At 52.8% G+C, this 13,246-nt stretch overlaps 2 protein-coding genes across 3 annotated transcripts; both read right to left on the bottom strand.

Annotated features, from left to right (window-relative positions):
* Nucleotides 1–6,097, bottom strand: LOC119237285 (glutathione S-transferase Mu 1). The gene is made up of 8 exons (XM_037501473.2): nt 6,003–6,097; nt 5,492–5,567; nt 5,051–5,115; nt 4,679–4,760; nt 4,488–4,588; nt 3,633–3,728; nt 3,444–3,554; nt 1–1,546 (listed from the first exon to the last, which is right to left on the bottom strand). Exons 1-8 carry the CDS (start codon nt 6,036–6,038, stop codon nt 1,457–1,459), a joined length of 657 nt encoding a protein of 218 aa, XP_037357370.1. The 5' UTR covers nt 6,039–6,097; the 3' UTR covers nt 1–1,456.
* A 2,336-nt stretch (nt 6,098–8,433) lies between these two features.
* LOC119237286 (glutathione S-transferase Mu 1-like) lies at nt 8,434–13,177 on the bottom strand. Of its 2 annotated transcripts, XM_037501475.1 has the most exons (8): nt 13,142–13,177; nt 12,801–12,876; nt 12,361–12,425; nt 11,739–11,820; nt 11,540–11,640; nt 10,706–10,801; nt 10,514–10,624; nt 8,434–8,523 (listed from the first exon to the last, which is right to left on the bottom strand). In XM_037501475.1, exons 1-8 carry the CDS (start codon nt 13,175–13,177, stop codon nt 8,434–8,436), a joined length of 657 nt encoding a protein of 218 aa, XP_037357372.1. The 2 variants fall into 2 exon arrangements, with proteins under 2 accessions (XP_037357372.1, XP_037357373.1); XM_037501476.1 differs by lacking the exon at nt 10,514–10,624.
* Nucleotides 13,178–13,246: the final 69 nt, after the last annotated feature.

Here is a 13,246-nt window from a genome sequence, read left to right as displayed (position 1 = left end):
ACAGGCTTGAGTCACAAAAAACAAAACTTTCTTCCCTCCTTTTCCTCTAGACAGTGCTCAGTCTCACCCAGGGGCTGCAGATTCCCTCAGGCACTGGGAGCTCAGCCTGCCAAGTTAAAAATAAGGAATAGTGTCCTTTTTCATTAATTTCTCCCAGGTGTATCTGGCTTGCTACCAGATCCGTATTAATAACAAGTATAGAAACACAGTAAGGGAATCCTGAGCTACTAGAATCTTCCTCAGCATCTCAGTCTGCAGTGGGAATTAAGGTCGCAGTGGACAAAGGTGGAGACCTGAGGTGAGAAGCTCGTGCATGCTGTGAAGGGGGCAAACATGCAGAGTGAGGGGTAACCAGCAACCCCAAAACTTGCATGCTCTAAAAGGGCTAGCCATCCATGCAGAAAAGACAACCATAATGTAAAAGAACTTTAATCAGATTAGTGTAAAAAGAGAGAGGAGTTAAGAATATTCCAAATAAAACATCCCAAGTTACCCATGCTGTTGTGGGTAAATGTCAAGACAACAGGGCTGGCCCAAAGTGGGGCCTAGTCTAAAGCACCTTCTGGTGGGAACCACAGAAACGGAGCACAAGGAGCCAGGTAAGTCTGGCATAAAGGAGCAAAATCAAAGCCAAATCAAAAACACAGCTGCCACCATCAGGCTCCCCATGTGCCCCTCACCCCTGTGTCCCTCTTCCAAGTGTCTCTACATGTGTTTCCTCCAGGTGTCTCCACAAGTCCTCCAAGTCTCTGGTGCAACTGCAAAGGCTAGAAGCAAGAAGGCCTTCTCCGTGGGTCTCCCAGGCCCACCTGCCTGCCCTGTGGTGTAGCCCCACCTGGCGTTCAGCTCCCACCCTTGTTCCCAGCAGCCAGTCCAAGGCGGCTGCATATAAGTGAGGGCAGGGAAGGCTCAGGAAGGGGCCTCCCTTCCAAAGAGAGTCCTGCCCGAGGGGCAGACAGGAACAGTCTCAGCTGCCTGCTACCAGCCACAGCCCCTGCCCCAGGCACTGCCAGGCTCCCCAGTCAGCCCCTTGGAAGCTGCAGAGGCCGGGAGGTCCGGAGGGAATAAGACAAGACAAAGCAGGTGTGATTAAGCAATTACTGGGGCTCAGTCAGGGATGGGCGGACTCCACGCAGGGAAAGCAGTGCCTGCACACAGGTCAATACTGGTCTTCAGGGCAGAGCTGGGAGCTCAGGTGGACGCCACCAGGCAAAGAGACCACTGAAGGAAGGATGGTCTGGCTGCCTTCAGTATGGAAAGCCACCAATGAAACGTGGTGTGTGTAGAGCTTTAAATGGTCTGCAGGATTAGTGGGATGGGGAAGGAAAGGCCTAATGTGGCCTTGCTGGGGACACTTGAGGGCAGATATCCATCTGGCTCAGGGGTGAAGACGCATTCAAAGCCAGCAGCAGCTCCACAGAAAGGGCTCTTTGTCCCATCTCTGGTCTTCCAGGGCCTATTTGTTGCCCCATACAGCGATCTTCGTGTACACAGGATGCGGGAGGAAGCGGCTGGACTTCATATAGGCAGAGACCTTCGGCAGGCCCTGAGGGTGGGAAAAGAGGGCCAGACCTCACGTCTATTGCTGTTTGGCACATCAAGGCCTAGAGAGTCACAGGAGTTCAGGACTCTGACAGACCTTCCTCTGTGCCAAGTCAGGAGGTATCAGACAATCTTTCCGAGCTACTTATGTCTGTATTTAAAGCCTCTAATTTCTGTAACTAATGCCATCTTTCAAAATTATGACTTAAAAGATTCTACTCTATGAAAAGTGCCTTAATTCCACTAGAGATTAGATTCCAACAGGGAACACACATGATCACACTTGTCTATCACACTTACCAGAAGGGAAACTGAGGCACACACAAGTACAGCAGCCTCCTCGGCTCTCACAGCTAGTGAGTGGGCAGGACTGGAATGATCTGGGCTCTCCCCAATCCTGGGGTCCTCTGCAGCTCTCCCCAGCCCCTCCTCACAGGGCCTGGTCTCCCCGCCTCACAAATACTCTCCCTTCTCACAGGCAGGAGCCTGGCTCCTCAGAGTTGTCCACAACTGGGCTCCCAGCAGAACCCAGGGTTCAGATTATGCCCCTGCATTTTGCAAGAGACCAGATCTCACCCCATGACTCAGCAAAACCAGGAGGGAGGCTGAGAGGATGTGGAGCAGGAAGCCAGCAGCCCAGGCACTAATTTTCCAGTTAAAGGAGAAGCACCAAAGGCTTGTCTTGTGGCTGAGGCCAAGCTGGGTCAAGAAGGCAGGGACTCAGGTGTGACTGGCCACCGAGTTTCAGAGAGAGAGGGAGGAAAGAGACTGTGTGTGTGAGCACGAGCCTGTGTTCAAAAGGATTCAGATCCTGGGACTGCCCAACACATTGTTCCAGACACCAGCTACAGGCAGAGACACCAGCTATGGGTAGAGACACCAGCTACAGGTAGAGACACCAGCTACAGGCAGAGACATCAGCTACGGGGTAGAGACACCAGCTCTGCCACCTCCCTCTGCCACTTCTTGGTCCCAATTCTTCCTTTATCCCCAAGGTTGACCTGCCAGGGCAAAAACAAGAGCTGACAAGATCTAACTAAGAAAGCAAATCTCTTCCAGTGAAGCCAGGAAATCAGATTATACAAATGAGGGATAGTGTTCTGAGTATAGGGCCTCCCTGGTGGCACAGGCAGTTGAGCGCAACGCTGTGAGGCTGTTCACAGCCTCTGCAGTGGCGGTTCGATCCCCGCTGGCCACGGAGCAACCCACATGGCACAGCAGACCTCTCCTGTCTCGCCCGCTGCTCCCCTCAGCAGTGTATTTCAGTCAGTCTGCCTGTTCTGTTCCCCACTCTGTCTCTGTGAATCCTCTCACACACACCCCCACATCTTTGGCCTGTACCCCAGTTTTTATATAAATAAATCTTTAAAAAAAAATCAGTTTAAAAAAAAATGTTCTGAGTATATAATTTCTTTGCATGCAGTTAACCAAGGGTGACTGATGAGGAGCTGTGAGTGAGTACAGGCCATGCTCCTCTGTGTCCAGTCTGTCCCACACACCCACACAGCCTCATCCCTGTAATTCTGCAACCATGTGGGGCAGGGGGGGTGGCTCCAAGACAGGGTCACCTTTGCATCCCTCCTGTCCCTGTTTGGGCCTCATACCCAGGAGAAGATCAAATCAGTGAACATGAGTTAAAATAAGTGGAAAACTTCTCTTTACATAAACAGCAGGGTAACAAGGATGAAGTAAGGGACACAAGGAGAAAGAAAGGTCCCACTAATAGAACAATCAAGATAAACCCTTCCCGGGGCACCTACATATGTAATCAAATTTCAGCCCAACTACAATTCAGGGGTGCAAGTCCTCAAAAAAAAAATGCTAGTTTTTCTTCACTTTAGCTCCTTCTAGAAGAATAGCAGTGAAATTAGGAAAACAGAAAGGGGTATCAGGGGAATCACCTCAAAGCGGGTCATAAAGTCCTTCAGGTTTGGGAACGCATCCAGACACGCAGGCTCGAAGATGCGGTGCAGGTCAAGGACATCATAAGTCAGGAAATCCACATAGGTGATCTGCAGAGGGAGAGGGAGGATGCAGCAAATCTGACCCCTGGAAAATGACAACCCCCTACCCCCACAGCCCCTCCCTACCTTGTCTCCCACAAACCAAGGCCTCTTCCCCAAAAACTGGGAGTACTGCTTCACCGTCTCAGGGAGTCCTTTCAGGTACTCAGGCTTCAGTTTCTCCTGAGGCACAAAACAGCTGTTACCCCTCAGACACATCGCTGGACAGAGAGGCACCTCTCCAGGGGGGTCCTGACCCCCAGTTGCCCTGGGTGAGCAGCCATGGACCCCGACTGTGCCTGGTAGGGCCCAGCCACCTTTCATCCAACTGTGCTCCTGAGACTCCTGCAGGGCCCCCCATCTGTGAGCAAGGGGGAGGCAGAACAGCAGCATCTGTCCCCACATCTGTCCCCACTGTGTCCCCCACCATGAGCCACACCCAGGGCAGCTGTGAGAACCTGAGAGTTATAGACTACATCCGGCAGAATCAAAGAATGAGGAGCTAAAATGCCTGGGAAAGCAGTCATAAGATCCACTAATCACAGAACTTGATGGGCCCTAAACAGATTTGGGGAGATGAGGAGAATATGAGAGGCTGAAAGGAGGAGCCAGAGGTGAAAGGTCCTGAGCTCACCTGTGCTGCCTCCTGCACAGTGTGCTACCGCCTGAGAGTTTCGGGGAGAGGGCCTGGGCGTACAAAACCAACTACAGCCCGTGAAATGATGCCCGAGTCCCTGGATTCTCTCCTGTGACGGATGGGGAGACAGTCAAAGGTGTTCATCTGACGCATTCTGGAGGGACAGGGCTCACTCCGGTGCAGGCGCAGGGAACACTTGGAGGATTACTAGCTCCAAAAGTTCAAGTACAAACTGACCAGAGTATATGGAATGCAAGAGTCCAGTGTCCTCATAACCCATGCAGCCCAGCAGGTGGGGGACTCACAAAGTCAGGGCTGTAGCACACCCTGGCCAGCTGGTTAGCAGTGTCCATGGCTTGATTCTCCAGAATGTCCACGCGAATCTTCTCCTCTTCTGTCTCCCCAGCTACAGTCACACAGCAGAGACTCACCTCAGCTCCCACCCAGACCCTACAGACACTGCCACTGGGCCCCGCACCCCACCAGCCCCACTCACACAGGTTGTGCTTGCGGGCGATGTAGCGTAGGATAGCGTTGCTCTGGGTGAGCTTGTGAGCCCCGTCAATTAAGTAGGGCAGCTGCACAGGAAACAGGGACAAGTTGCTTGGGCCTCCAGCTCCCCTGCACCCCCTCATGAACAAAAGCAGACAGGAAAACTGGCTCTCACAGCCCCAGGCCCACACCAGGTACCAAATATTCATGTGTCCAGTAGTGAAAGAGCTGGACCAAGAGCATCACGGAAGGCAGTGCAGAGGGCCAGGCAGCTGAGGGCTGAGCAGAAGGCACTGGTCCCAAAGCCCCTGAGCAGGGACAGTAGATGCTGGAGACACCCTCTCTTTGCCCACATCACCCCCAGCCCCGCACCTACATTGGGGAAGTCCAGGCCCAGCTTGAATTTTTCATTCAGCCACTGGCTTCTGTCATAGTCAGGAGCTGTGGTGGAGAAGGCAGAGAAACAAAGCTCCCCTAAGTCAAAATCTCCTTCTTGGGAGAACCTACAAACCAGGAGAGGCAAGATCCCCCTTTCAGCTATCTGGAATATGAACCAGGTCTCACACTGTAGTTTGAGCTAAAAGAACATTAAAAGGTTCTGGAATCACATCAGGGTCACTCGGTGGTGAATAAGCCCTAAGGGGACTCTCCCAGCTACTGTTTGGGGGCCCAGACTGTCTCAGGTTCTGCCTTGGAAACCAAGCTGCACCCTCAAAGGGGCTTAGAGAAGGGGAGGGAACAGGTGGTCAGGGAATGGGGTGCCTGGTACCAAAGCAGCATGAGGGGTGCAGCAGTGAGAACCAGAGCACATGATTACCATCGCCCATGCTGTACATCTTCTCCTCGTAGTGTGAGTCTGTGTATTCCAGGAGCAGGCGGATGGCATGAGCCAGCTGGAGTGGGAGGTGCAGGGACAGGTGTCAGAAGTGGGGGGAGTGTGGCTGTGAATTCTGATCCGGGTAATCCCTCATATACAGGCAGGCTGCAGTTCTCAAGCTTTCTCCGGCCTGTACAGGCTCCTGCACGTGAAAACACACACACACACTCCCTCCAGCCCCCTCTCCGGCCTGCACAGGCTCCTGCAAGTGACCACACACACACACACTCCCTCCCTGCACAGGCTCCTGCACGTGAACACACACACACACACACACACACACACACACACACGTGCGCGCCCTCCCTCCCTCCAGCCCCCACTGCCTCCTCCCTCTGGAAGTTAAACAATAAGCTGGCCCTTAAAAGTACCTCTTAGCATAACAGGTCCGTTTACCAGCCTATCCCTGACTTTTTGCCCCATCCCACCCTCCCTGAGACCCCTAGCTCACCCCTCTGATGTCCCAGTAACCCAAGGTCATGGCCATGTTGTTGATTTTCTTGCTCAAAAGAGCACCCTCTGCAAAGCAGAACTAAAACTCCTCCTCTGCAGTGCGCTGTGCACCAGCCTCCAGCCTTGGCCCCTCCCAAACCTCCACCCCCACCCCTTCAGCCAAGAAGAATAAACAGCCTGGGACGGGAAGCAACTTGATCCCCTTCAGCCCTGCAGCCCAGAGAGCAGAGCAGAGACCTGCACATCCAGACACTAGTGCCACCTTGCTGGGCTTGGCTGTCTCCCTCTGCCACTGGCTCTGTGGCTCCCCCAGACCCACTCAGAATTCTGCCATGTCTGATGCAGTTTCATTGAGCTTGGAGACAGGCTGGAGTCAAAAACGCCAAACTTGGCAGCAGCCCTTGCACCCACCTGTGACTATGCAGGTGTTGTTCCTCCCAACCTCCCTTCCAGGGGCAGCTTTTTCTGCCTGCTTGTGTCTGTGCAAGTGTCCTTTATGCGTCTCTCCCCTTTTATAATAAACCTGCCCTTTTGGCTATAAATTTTTAAAAATGCAAAACTTTCGCCTCCTCTTTTTGCTGGAGACTCACTCAGCTTTACCCCTGCAGAGATTCCCACAGGCGTTCAGAGTTCATTGCCAAGTTACACCTAAGGAGAGTCTTTTATTGATTTCTCCCTGCTGAATTTGGCCTGATAAGGCTCCACGAATTAATAACAATTATGGAAACACAGTAAGGGAATCGGGAGCTATTAGATACTTCCTCAGCAGCCCAGTCTGCAGTGGGATTTAAGGCCCCTGCAGTGCATGCCAGAAGTGGAGCCTCATGAAGCAGGTGGAGACCTGAGCTGAGTCGCTCATGGGACAGCGGGCAGTGGGAAGGTGTCGCCTAGATCTTGTGTGCTCTGTGACTTGGACCCTCAGAATGGTAAGGAAAAGTCTTAAAGCCTTCTTCAGATTAAAAATAAGTCCCTGGCCTCCCTGATAGCCCAATGGGTTGTCTCAACGCTATCAAGCTATCACCAGCAACTGAGGCATGAGTTCAATCCCCAGCCAGGGAGCTGACCCACATGGCGCAGCAGACCCCTCCTGTCGCACCTGCTGCTCCCCTCAGCAGTGCATTTCAATCAATCTGCCTGTTCTGCTCCCCACTCTGTCTCCGATGAATCCTCTCACCCCCTCATACCTCTGGCCTACACCCCAGATTTTGTATGCATAAATAAAAAATAAATATTTTTTTAAAAAGATTGAAAATAAGTCCCATCACCAAAAGATCAAGTCAGACTGTCATCTACCTTGGCATTTCCAACTCAAAATTCTAGAAGCTGTAATTTCATCAGCAGTTGAGATCTTCGCCCCAGACTTCTAAACCCACCAGATTATTAGATCAGTGAATACCTGCATAGATATTTTCTCATGTGTTAGATAAGGACATTTCTCTCAGGGGACCCAGAAAAATGAGGGGCAACCAAGAAGCAAATGCAGGCAGCCTGGAGAGGCGCCTGGAAACCCCTGAGGGAAAGGCAGGAATGGAGACACCCACAGCTGTGATGAAGCCACTCACTGCAGAGGGGACAATCCTGGTTCTCTCCCTGGGGTGGGGGACTCCCCCTGTGGTCCCCCACACTAACACACACAGCTCTGCAGAGCCACAGGCCCTTAGGGGAGAGTGAATGAAGGAGACACACAGGCCCAGGAAGGGGCCTCCCTTCCACAGAGCCCTGCCCGAGGGGCAGACAGGAACAGTCTCAGCTGCCTGCTACCAGCCACAACCCCTGCCCCAGGCACTGCCAGGCTTCCCAGTCAGCCCCTTGGAAGCTGCAGAGCCCGGGAGGCCCCAAGGGAATAAGACAAGAGCCAGAGCAGGTGTGATTAAGGCTTTACTGGGGATCAGGCAGGGCTGTGGGCTCCACGCTGGGGGTACAGAGGGGCAGGGTCTGCACACAGGCCAACACTGGTCTTCAGGGCAGAGCTGGGAGCTCAGGGCTGAGCTCTGCAGCTGGGGTCTCGCTAGTCACTTGAGAATAGAAGGAACAGCTGGAGGGAGGATCCCCTGGCTGGCTTAGAGTGGGAGGGCGGCTGGTGGATGGAGAGGGGCCGACACTAAAGAAAGTAGGGTTTTGGGCCTCCCCTGGTGGCACAGAGGTTGAGCTCTGGGCTGCAAGGCTGCCCGCAGCCTCTGTGGCGCCAGTTCGTTCCCCAGCCACCAGCGAAGGTCCCACACACACACACAAAAAAAGAGTAGGGTTTTGAAGAGCTTTAAAAATTCTAGCAGGGCAGGGTGAGTGCCTAAGGCTACAGTGAGTGTGAAAAGAAATAAAGAAAAGAATAAGAGGGGTAACTCTCCGGGTGGGGGAAGCTGAGGTGTCTCGGGGCTCTGAAACAACACGCACAGAACCGGCTCCTTCCGTCCATCCCTGGCCTCACAGGCCTATTTGTTGCCCCACACGGCCATCTTTGAAAACAGAGGACATGGGAGGAAGCGGCTGGACTTCATGTAAGTGGAGATATTCTGCAGGCCCTGAGGGTGGAATGAGGTCAGATCAGGCTGTGCCCAGAGCCCAGTGCAGACACACTCAGTGGGGCCCTGGAATCGGCCTAAGGTGAGAGGCACAAGACAGTCTTTCTGCTGTCCCTACCTGGTAAAATAACTCTTCCAATATTACAATTATTGTGATATAGATTAAGACTTGCTATTCATAGACTCCACACTGTGCTAGATGTTTAAAGGTTCACATGAGATGATGACATAGGTTTATAATCCACCGACATCCCTATGTGATAGGCTCTATTATCACAATTTAGCACCAGGGAAACTGAGGCACACACAGGTGCAGCAGCTTCCTCAGCTCACACAGCTAGTGAGTGGGCAGGGCTGGCATGCATCTGGCTCCCCAATTCTGGGTCCTTTCTGCTGCTCTCCCCCACCCCTCCTCACAGGGGTCTGGGCTCTGTGCCTCACAAATGTTTCCTTTTTCAAAGAGAGGCTCCTGGATTTGCAGTCTGCTCAGTGCAACCCAGGGCAAAGCAAGGGGCTCAGATTGTGCCCCTGAAGCTTGAAGAAGAGACCAGATCTCACCCAGGGACTCAGGAAAACCAGGATGAAAGCTGACAGAGTGATGTGGAGCTGGAAAGCCAGCAGCCCAGGTGCTAATTATTCCCTAAAGGAGAAAGTCTAAGGCCTGACCTGGTGCCTGAGTCCATCTATCTCCTGCCCAGTCCTGCCGCAGCCACTTGAGTAGAGACGCAGGGGTGTGTGGGCACCACCTTCCCAAGGGAGCAAGTGCCCATACATCTAAGGGATGCAGGATGTTGGGACTGGATGCAACAGGCCAGGCCCCACAAGCTGTAGGCTGCACACAATATGTTCCGCCCCCTCCAGAGTGGGCCAGCTCCAAATAACCCCAGCGGGGATCAGCCAGCGCCAGTCCAGAGCAGAGAGAATTAGCTGTTAATATACATTCGTAGTGATGAGTGGGAAAGAAAACAGATTAGAGCTAAAGAACCTGTTGGGCTAATGCCTCTAATTGTCATTCTCAAAAAAAAACAAAACAAAACAAAAAAAAAACTGACCTGTTTTTCTCTAGCCAGAGATCTAAGGGTGACAGATGAGGTGTGAGTTTAGGCCCAGCTCCTCCAGCACCCAGTTGGTCCCACACACCCACAGTCTAGTCCCTGAAATTCTCCAACTGCACTAGCCCAGGGGGGTGGACTCCAGGCGGGGTCACCTGTGCATCCCCCACTGTGCCTGTCCCAGGGCCTCCTCCCCAGAAGGTCAGATCAGTGCATATGAGTAAAATAAATGTGCACCCCATCTTTCAGACAGAATCTGGGTAATCAGAGAAAAAGAAAGGGACATACAGAGCACAGGAAATCACACCAATAAGAAATGACAAGTAAATCCGTCCCCTGGAGCACTTATGCCTCTACCTGGGATTTCCCAGCACCAAGTACCCTCCAGGGATCCTCAGTGCTTCCCCAGATATGGTGGGGTCACTGCAAAGCTCTCAGGAGAGGGACAGTGAATATCATCTGTGTCTCTACTTACTGTCAACCCCACCAGGCCTCAGCTTTCCTGCTGCCAGCCACACACACACACACACAGTCCTCTGCAGTCTGCCTCTCCCACTGTTGGGAGCTGAGCACCCAGCCTGGAAAAGGCCCTGAGGCTTTTCTCTTTGGCCCAGTACAGGGAGAGCCACTGTGGCTGCCCAGGGAAGCCAGAGGCTAAGGGTGCCCAGCCCAGCCCATCCTGCCTGTGAGCTGAGGAATTGCTTGTCCCTCCAACCTGGGTATCCTCCTGTGTAAACTGAGGTGATAAATCTACATGTTTGTCAATTTTTTTGCAAAGATTACATTGAATGCAATATATGCTAAGCAGAGATGTGAGCATAATGCATGTCCTACAAAAATACTAGTTTCCCTTCCTTTTAGCTCCATTCTGAAAAACCGTCACAGAGAAGACTGGAGATAAAAGTGAGGTACAGAGTTAGGAGGAGCAAAAAAAACACCTCAAAGCGGGTCATGAATTCCTTCAGGTTTGGGAACGCATCCAGACACGCGGGCTCGAAGATGCGGTGCAGGTCAAGGACATCATAAGCCAGGAAGTCCGCATAGGTGATCTGCAGAGGGAGAGGGAGGGATGCAGCTAGCTCTGACCTTAGGAAGAATGGGCTCTCCCTGTCCCCAGTTCTTGCCTTTACCTTGTCTCCTGCAAACCAAGGCCTCTTCCCTAGAAACAGCGACAAATGCTTCATCTTTTCAGGGAGACCCTCCAGGAATTCAGGCTTTAGTTTCTCCTGAGGCACAAAGCAGCTGTCACCCCACAGACACAGGTCCCTGAGGCTCCCTGAACCCCAGCTGCCACAGGTGAGCAGCCATGGCCTCCAGCTGCACCTGGTGGAGCCCGAACCACCCTTTCACCCAACTATGCTCCCGAGACTCCTGTGGGGTCCCCCCTCTGCAAGGGCGAGGCAGAGCAGCAGCATCTGTCCCCACATCTGTCCCCACTGTGTCCCCCCTCTCCATGAGCCACACTCAGGGCAGCTACATCTGCCGGACTACATCCAGCAGAATCAAGAATAAAAAACTAGTATTTGAGAAAGGAGTCATGAGATCCACTAATTACAGAATTTGATGGACCCTGAGCAGATTTAGGGAGATGAGGAGACTGTGAGGGGGAGGAGCTGAAAGGGAGGAGCCAGAGGTGAAAGGTCCTGAGCTCACCTGTGCTGCCTCCTGCACAGTGTGCTACTGCCTGGGAGTTTTGGGGAGATTGTTGGGGATACAAGGTAAACACACTGCCTGGGAACTCAACTGAACCCTGGGAATTTTTGACACATCTTGGTAATTGAAAATTGAGTCAGAATTTCACTATGACAAAATCCAGAGCTGTAAAGGTCATTCTGGTGGCAGTTTAGAGAATCCCTATAGGGCTGGCTGCTCTCAGGAGGACAAATGAAAAACCAGACCAGAGTCCATGGGACATATATGTCTGTCTCCTACCAAAACCATGGCCCGCCAACAGGTGGACTCACAAAGTCAGGGCTGTAGCAGGTCCTACCCAGGTGCATGCGCATGTCCATGACCTGGTTCTCCAAAAGGTCCACGCGAATCCTCTCCTCTTCTGTCTCCCCACCTACAGCCACACAGCACAGCTCACCCTCAGCTCCCACCCAGATCTGCCTTAGGCACACAGCCACTGGCCCCCCCCGCACCCCACCCAGGCGCACTCACACAGGTCGTGCTTGCGGGCGATGTAGCGAACAATGGCATTGCTCTGGGTGATCCTGTGAGCCCCATCAATCAAGTAGGGCAGCTGCAAAGGAATCAGAGGCAGGTCATGTGGGCCTCCAGCTCCCCTGCACCCCCAACTTCTCTTTTTAAAAAGATTTATTTATTTATTTATACAAGCACTGGGTATAGTCAGAAGCGCGGGAGGGTAAAAGGATTCACCAGAGCCAGAGCAGGGAACAGAACAGGCAGACTGACGAAATACACTGCTGAGGGGAGCAGCGGGCACGGCAAGAGAGGTCTGCGCGCCATGTGGGACCCTCATCAAACCGGCACTGCAGTGGCTGCGGGCAGCTTCACAGCCCAGCGCTCAACCACTGCGCCACCAGGGGAGGCCCTGCACCCCCAACTTCTTTAAGGGATGAGAGAAGCCCCAGGTCCAACCAAATAAACATTATCTCCGATGAGTGAATGAGCTAGAATATAGAGCATCGCAGAAGGCAGTGCAGAGGGCCAGGAAGCTGAGGGCTGAGCAGAAGGCACTGGTCCCAAAGCCCCTAAGCAGGAACAGGAGGTGGAGGAGTCACCCTCTCTTTGCCCACATCACCCCCAGCCCTGCACCTACATTGGGGAAGTCCAGGCCCAGCTTGAATTTTTCACTTAGCCACTGGCTTCTGTCATAGTCGGGAGCTGTGGTGGAGAAGACAGATAAACAGACCTCCCCTAAGTCATCATATTGTTCTCAGGAAAACCCATAAACCAGTACAGGCAAGACCCCCCCTAAACAGGTGGATCTGGAATCTGAACCAGTTCTCATATTACAATGCTAAGGAAAAGAACAAAGCTCTAGAATCACATGAGCTCACTCAGGGTTGAACAAGCCCTAAGGGAACCTCCCAGCTACTATTCAGGGACCCAGTAATCCCCTCTCATGTTCAACCTTGGAAACCAGGCTGCACAAAGAAGCTTAGGGAAGGGGATGTAACTGGTGGCCTGGGAATGGGAAGCCTGGCCCCAAAGCAGCATGAAGTGGGAAGAAGTGAGAACAAGACCACATGTGATTACCGTCGCCCATGCCGTACATCTTCTCCTCGTAGTGTGAGTCTGTGTATTCCAGAAGCAGACGGACGGCGTGAGCCAGCTGGGAGGATGCAGGGACAGAGGTCAGACATGGGGGATCATGACTGTGAATTCCCTGCTACAGGTAACACCCCCACACACAACCTGGCCACTCTCTCTATGCCCAAGTGGAAATACACACACACACACTCTCCACAGAAGGGTAAACAAAGAGATGGACAGAGCTCCAGGAAGACCTTAAAGGAAACTTGCAATATTGCAGGTCTCTTTACCAGCACTGCCCTGCCCACCTGCCCATCCCACCTGCCCAAAGACCCCTTGCTCACCCCTCTGATGTCCCAGTACCCCAAGATCATGGCCATGGCTCTGGTTTTCTTGCTCCACGAAGGGCTCTCTGCGGAGCAGAATTAGGTATTTATCCTCTGACTGCG

Source organism: Talpa occidentalis, unplaced genomic scaffold, assembly GCF_014898055.3.
Source record: "Talpa occidentalis isolate TD23 unplaced genomic scaffold, MPIMG_talOcc4v2.1 talOcc4.9, whole genome shotgun sequence".
Classification (NCBI taxonomy): domain Eukaryota; kingdom Metazoa; phylum Chordata; class Mammalia; order Eulipotyphla; family Talpidae; genus Talpa; species Talpa occidentalis.
This window is presented reverse-complemented; position numbering and strand designations above follow the sequence as displayed.

What these genes read in the sequence shown, in the direction of transcription:
- LOC119237285 (XM_037501473.2), bottom strand. Translation starts at nt 6,038, where the DNA reads ATGGCCATGACCTTGGGTTACTGGGACATCAGAGGG. An exon ending in GTTACTGGGACATCAGAGGG is followed by an intron (nt 5,568 to 6,002) that starts GTGAGCTAGGGG and finishes CTCCCACTCCAG; the next exon opens with CTGGCTCATGCCATCCGCCT. An exon ending in GATGTACAGCATGGGCGATG is followed by an intron (nt 5,116 to 5,491) that starts GTAATCATGTGC and finishes TCTCCACCACAG; the next exon opens with CTCCTGACTATGACAGAAGC.
- LOC119237286 (XM_037501475.1), bottom strand. Translation starts at nt 13,177, where the DNA reads ATGGCCATGATCTTGGGGTACTGGGACATCAGAGGG. An exon ending in GATGTACGGCATGGGCGACG is followed by an intron (nt 12,426 to 12,800) that starts GTAATCACATGT and finishes TCTCCACCACAG; the next exon opens with CTCCCGACTATGACAGAAGC. An exon ending in CCTGCTACAGCCCTGACTTT is followed by an intron (nt 10,802 to 11,539) that starts GTGAGTCCACCT and finishes TTTGTGCCTCAG; the next exon opens with GAGAAACTAAAGCCTGAATT.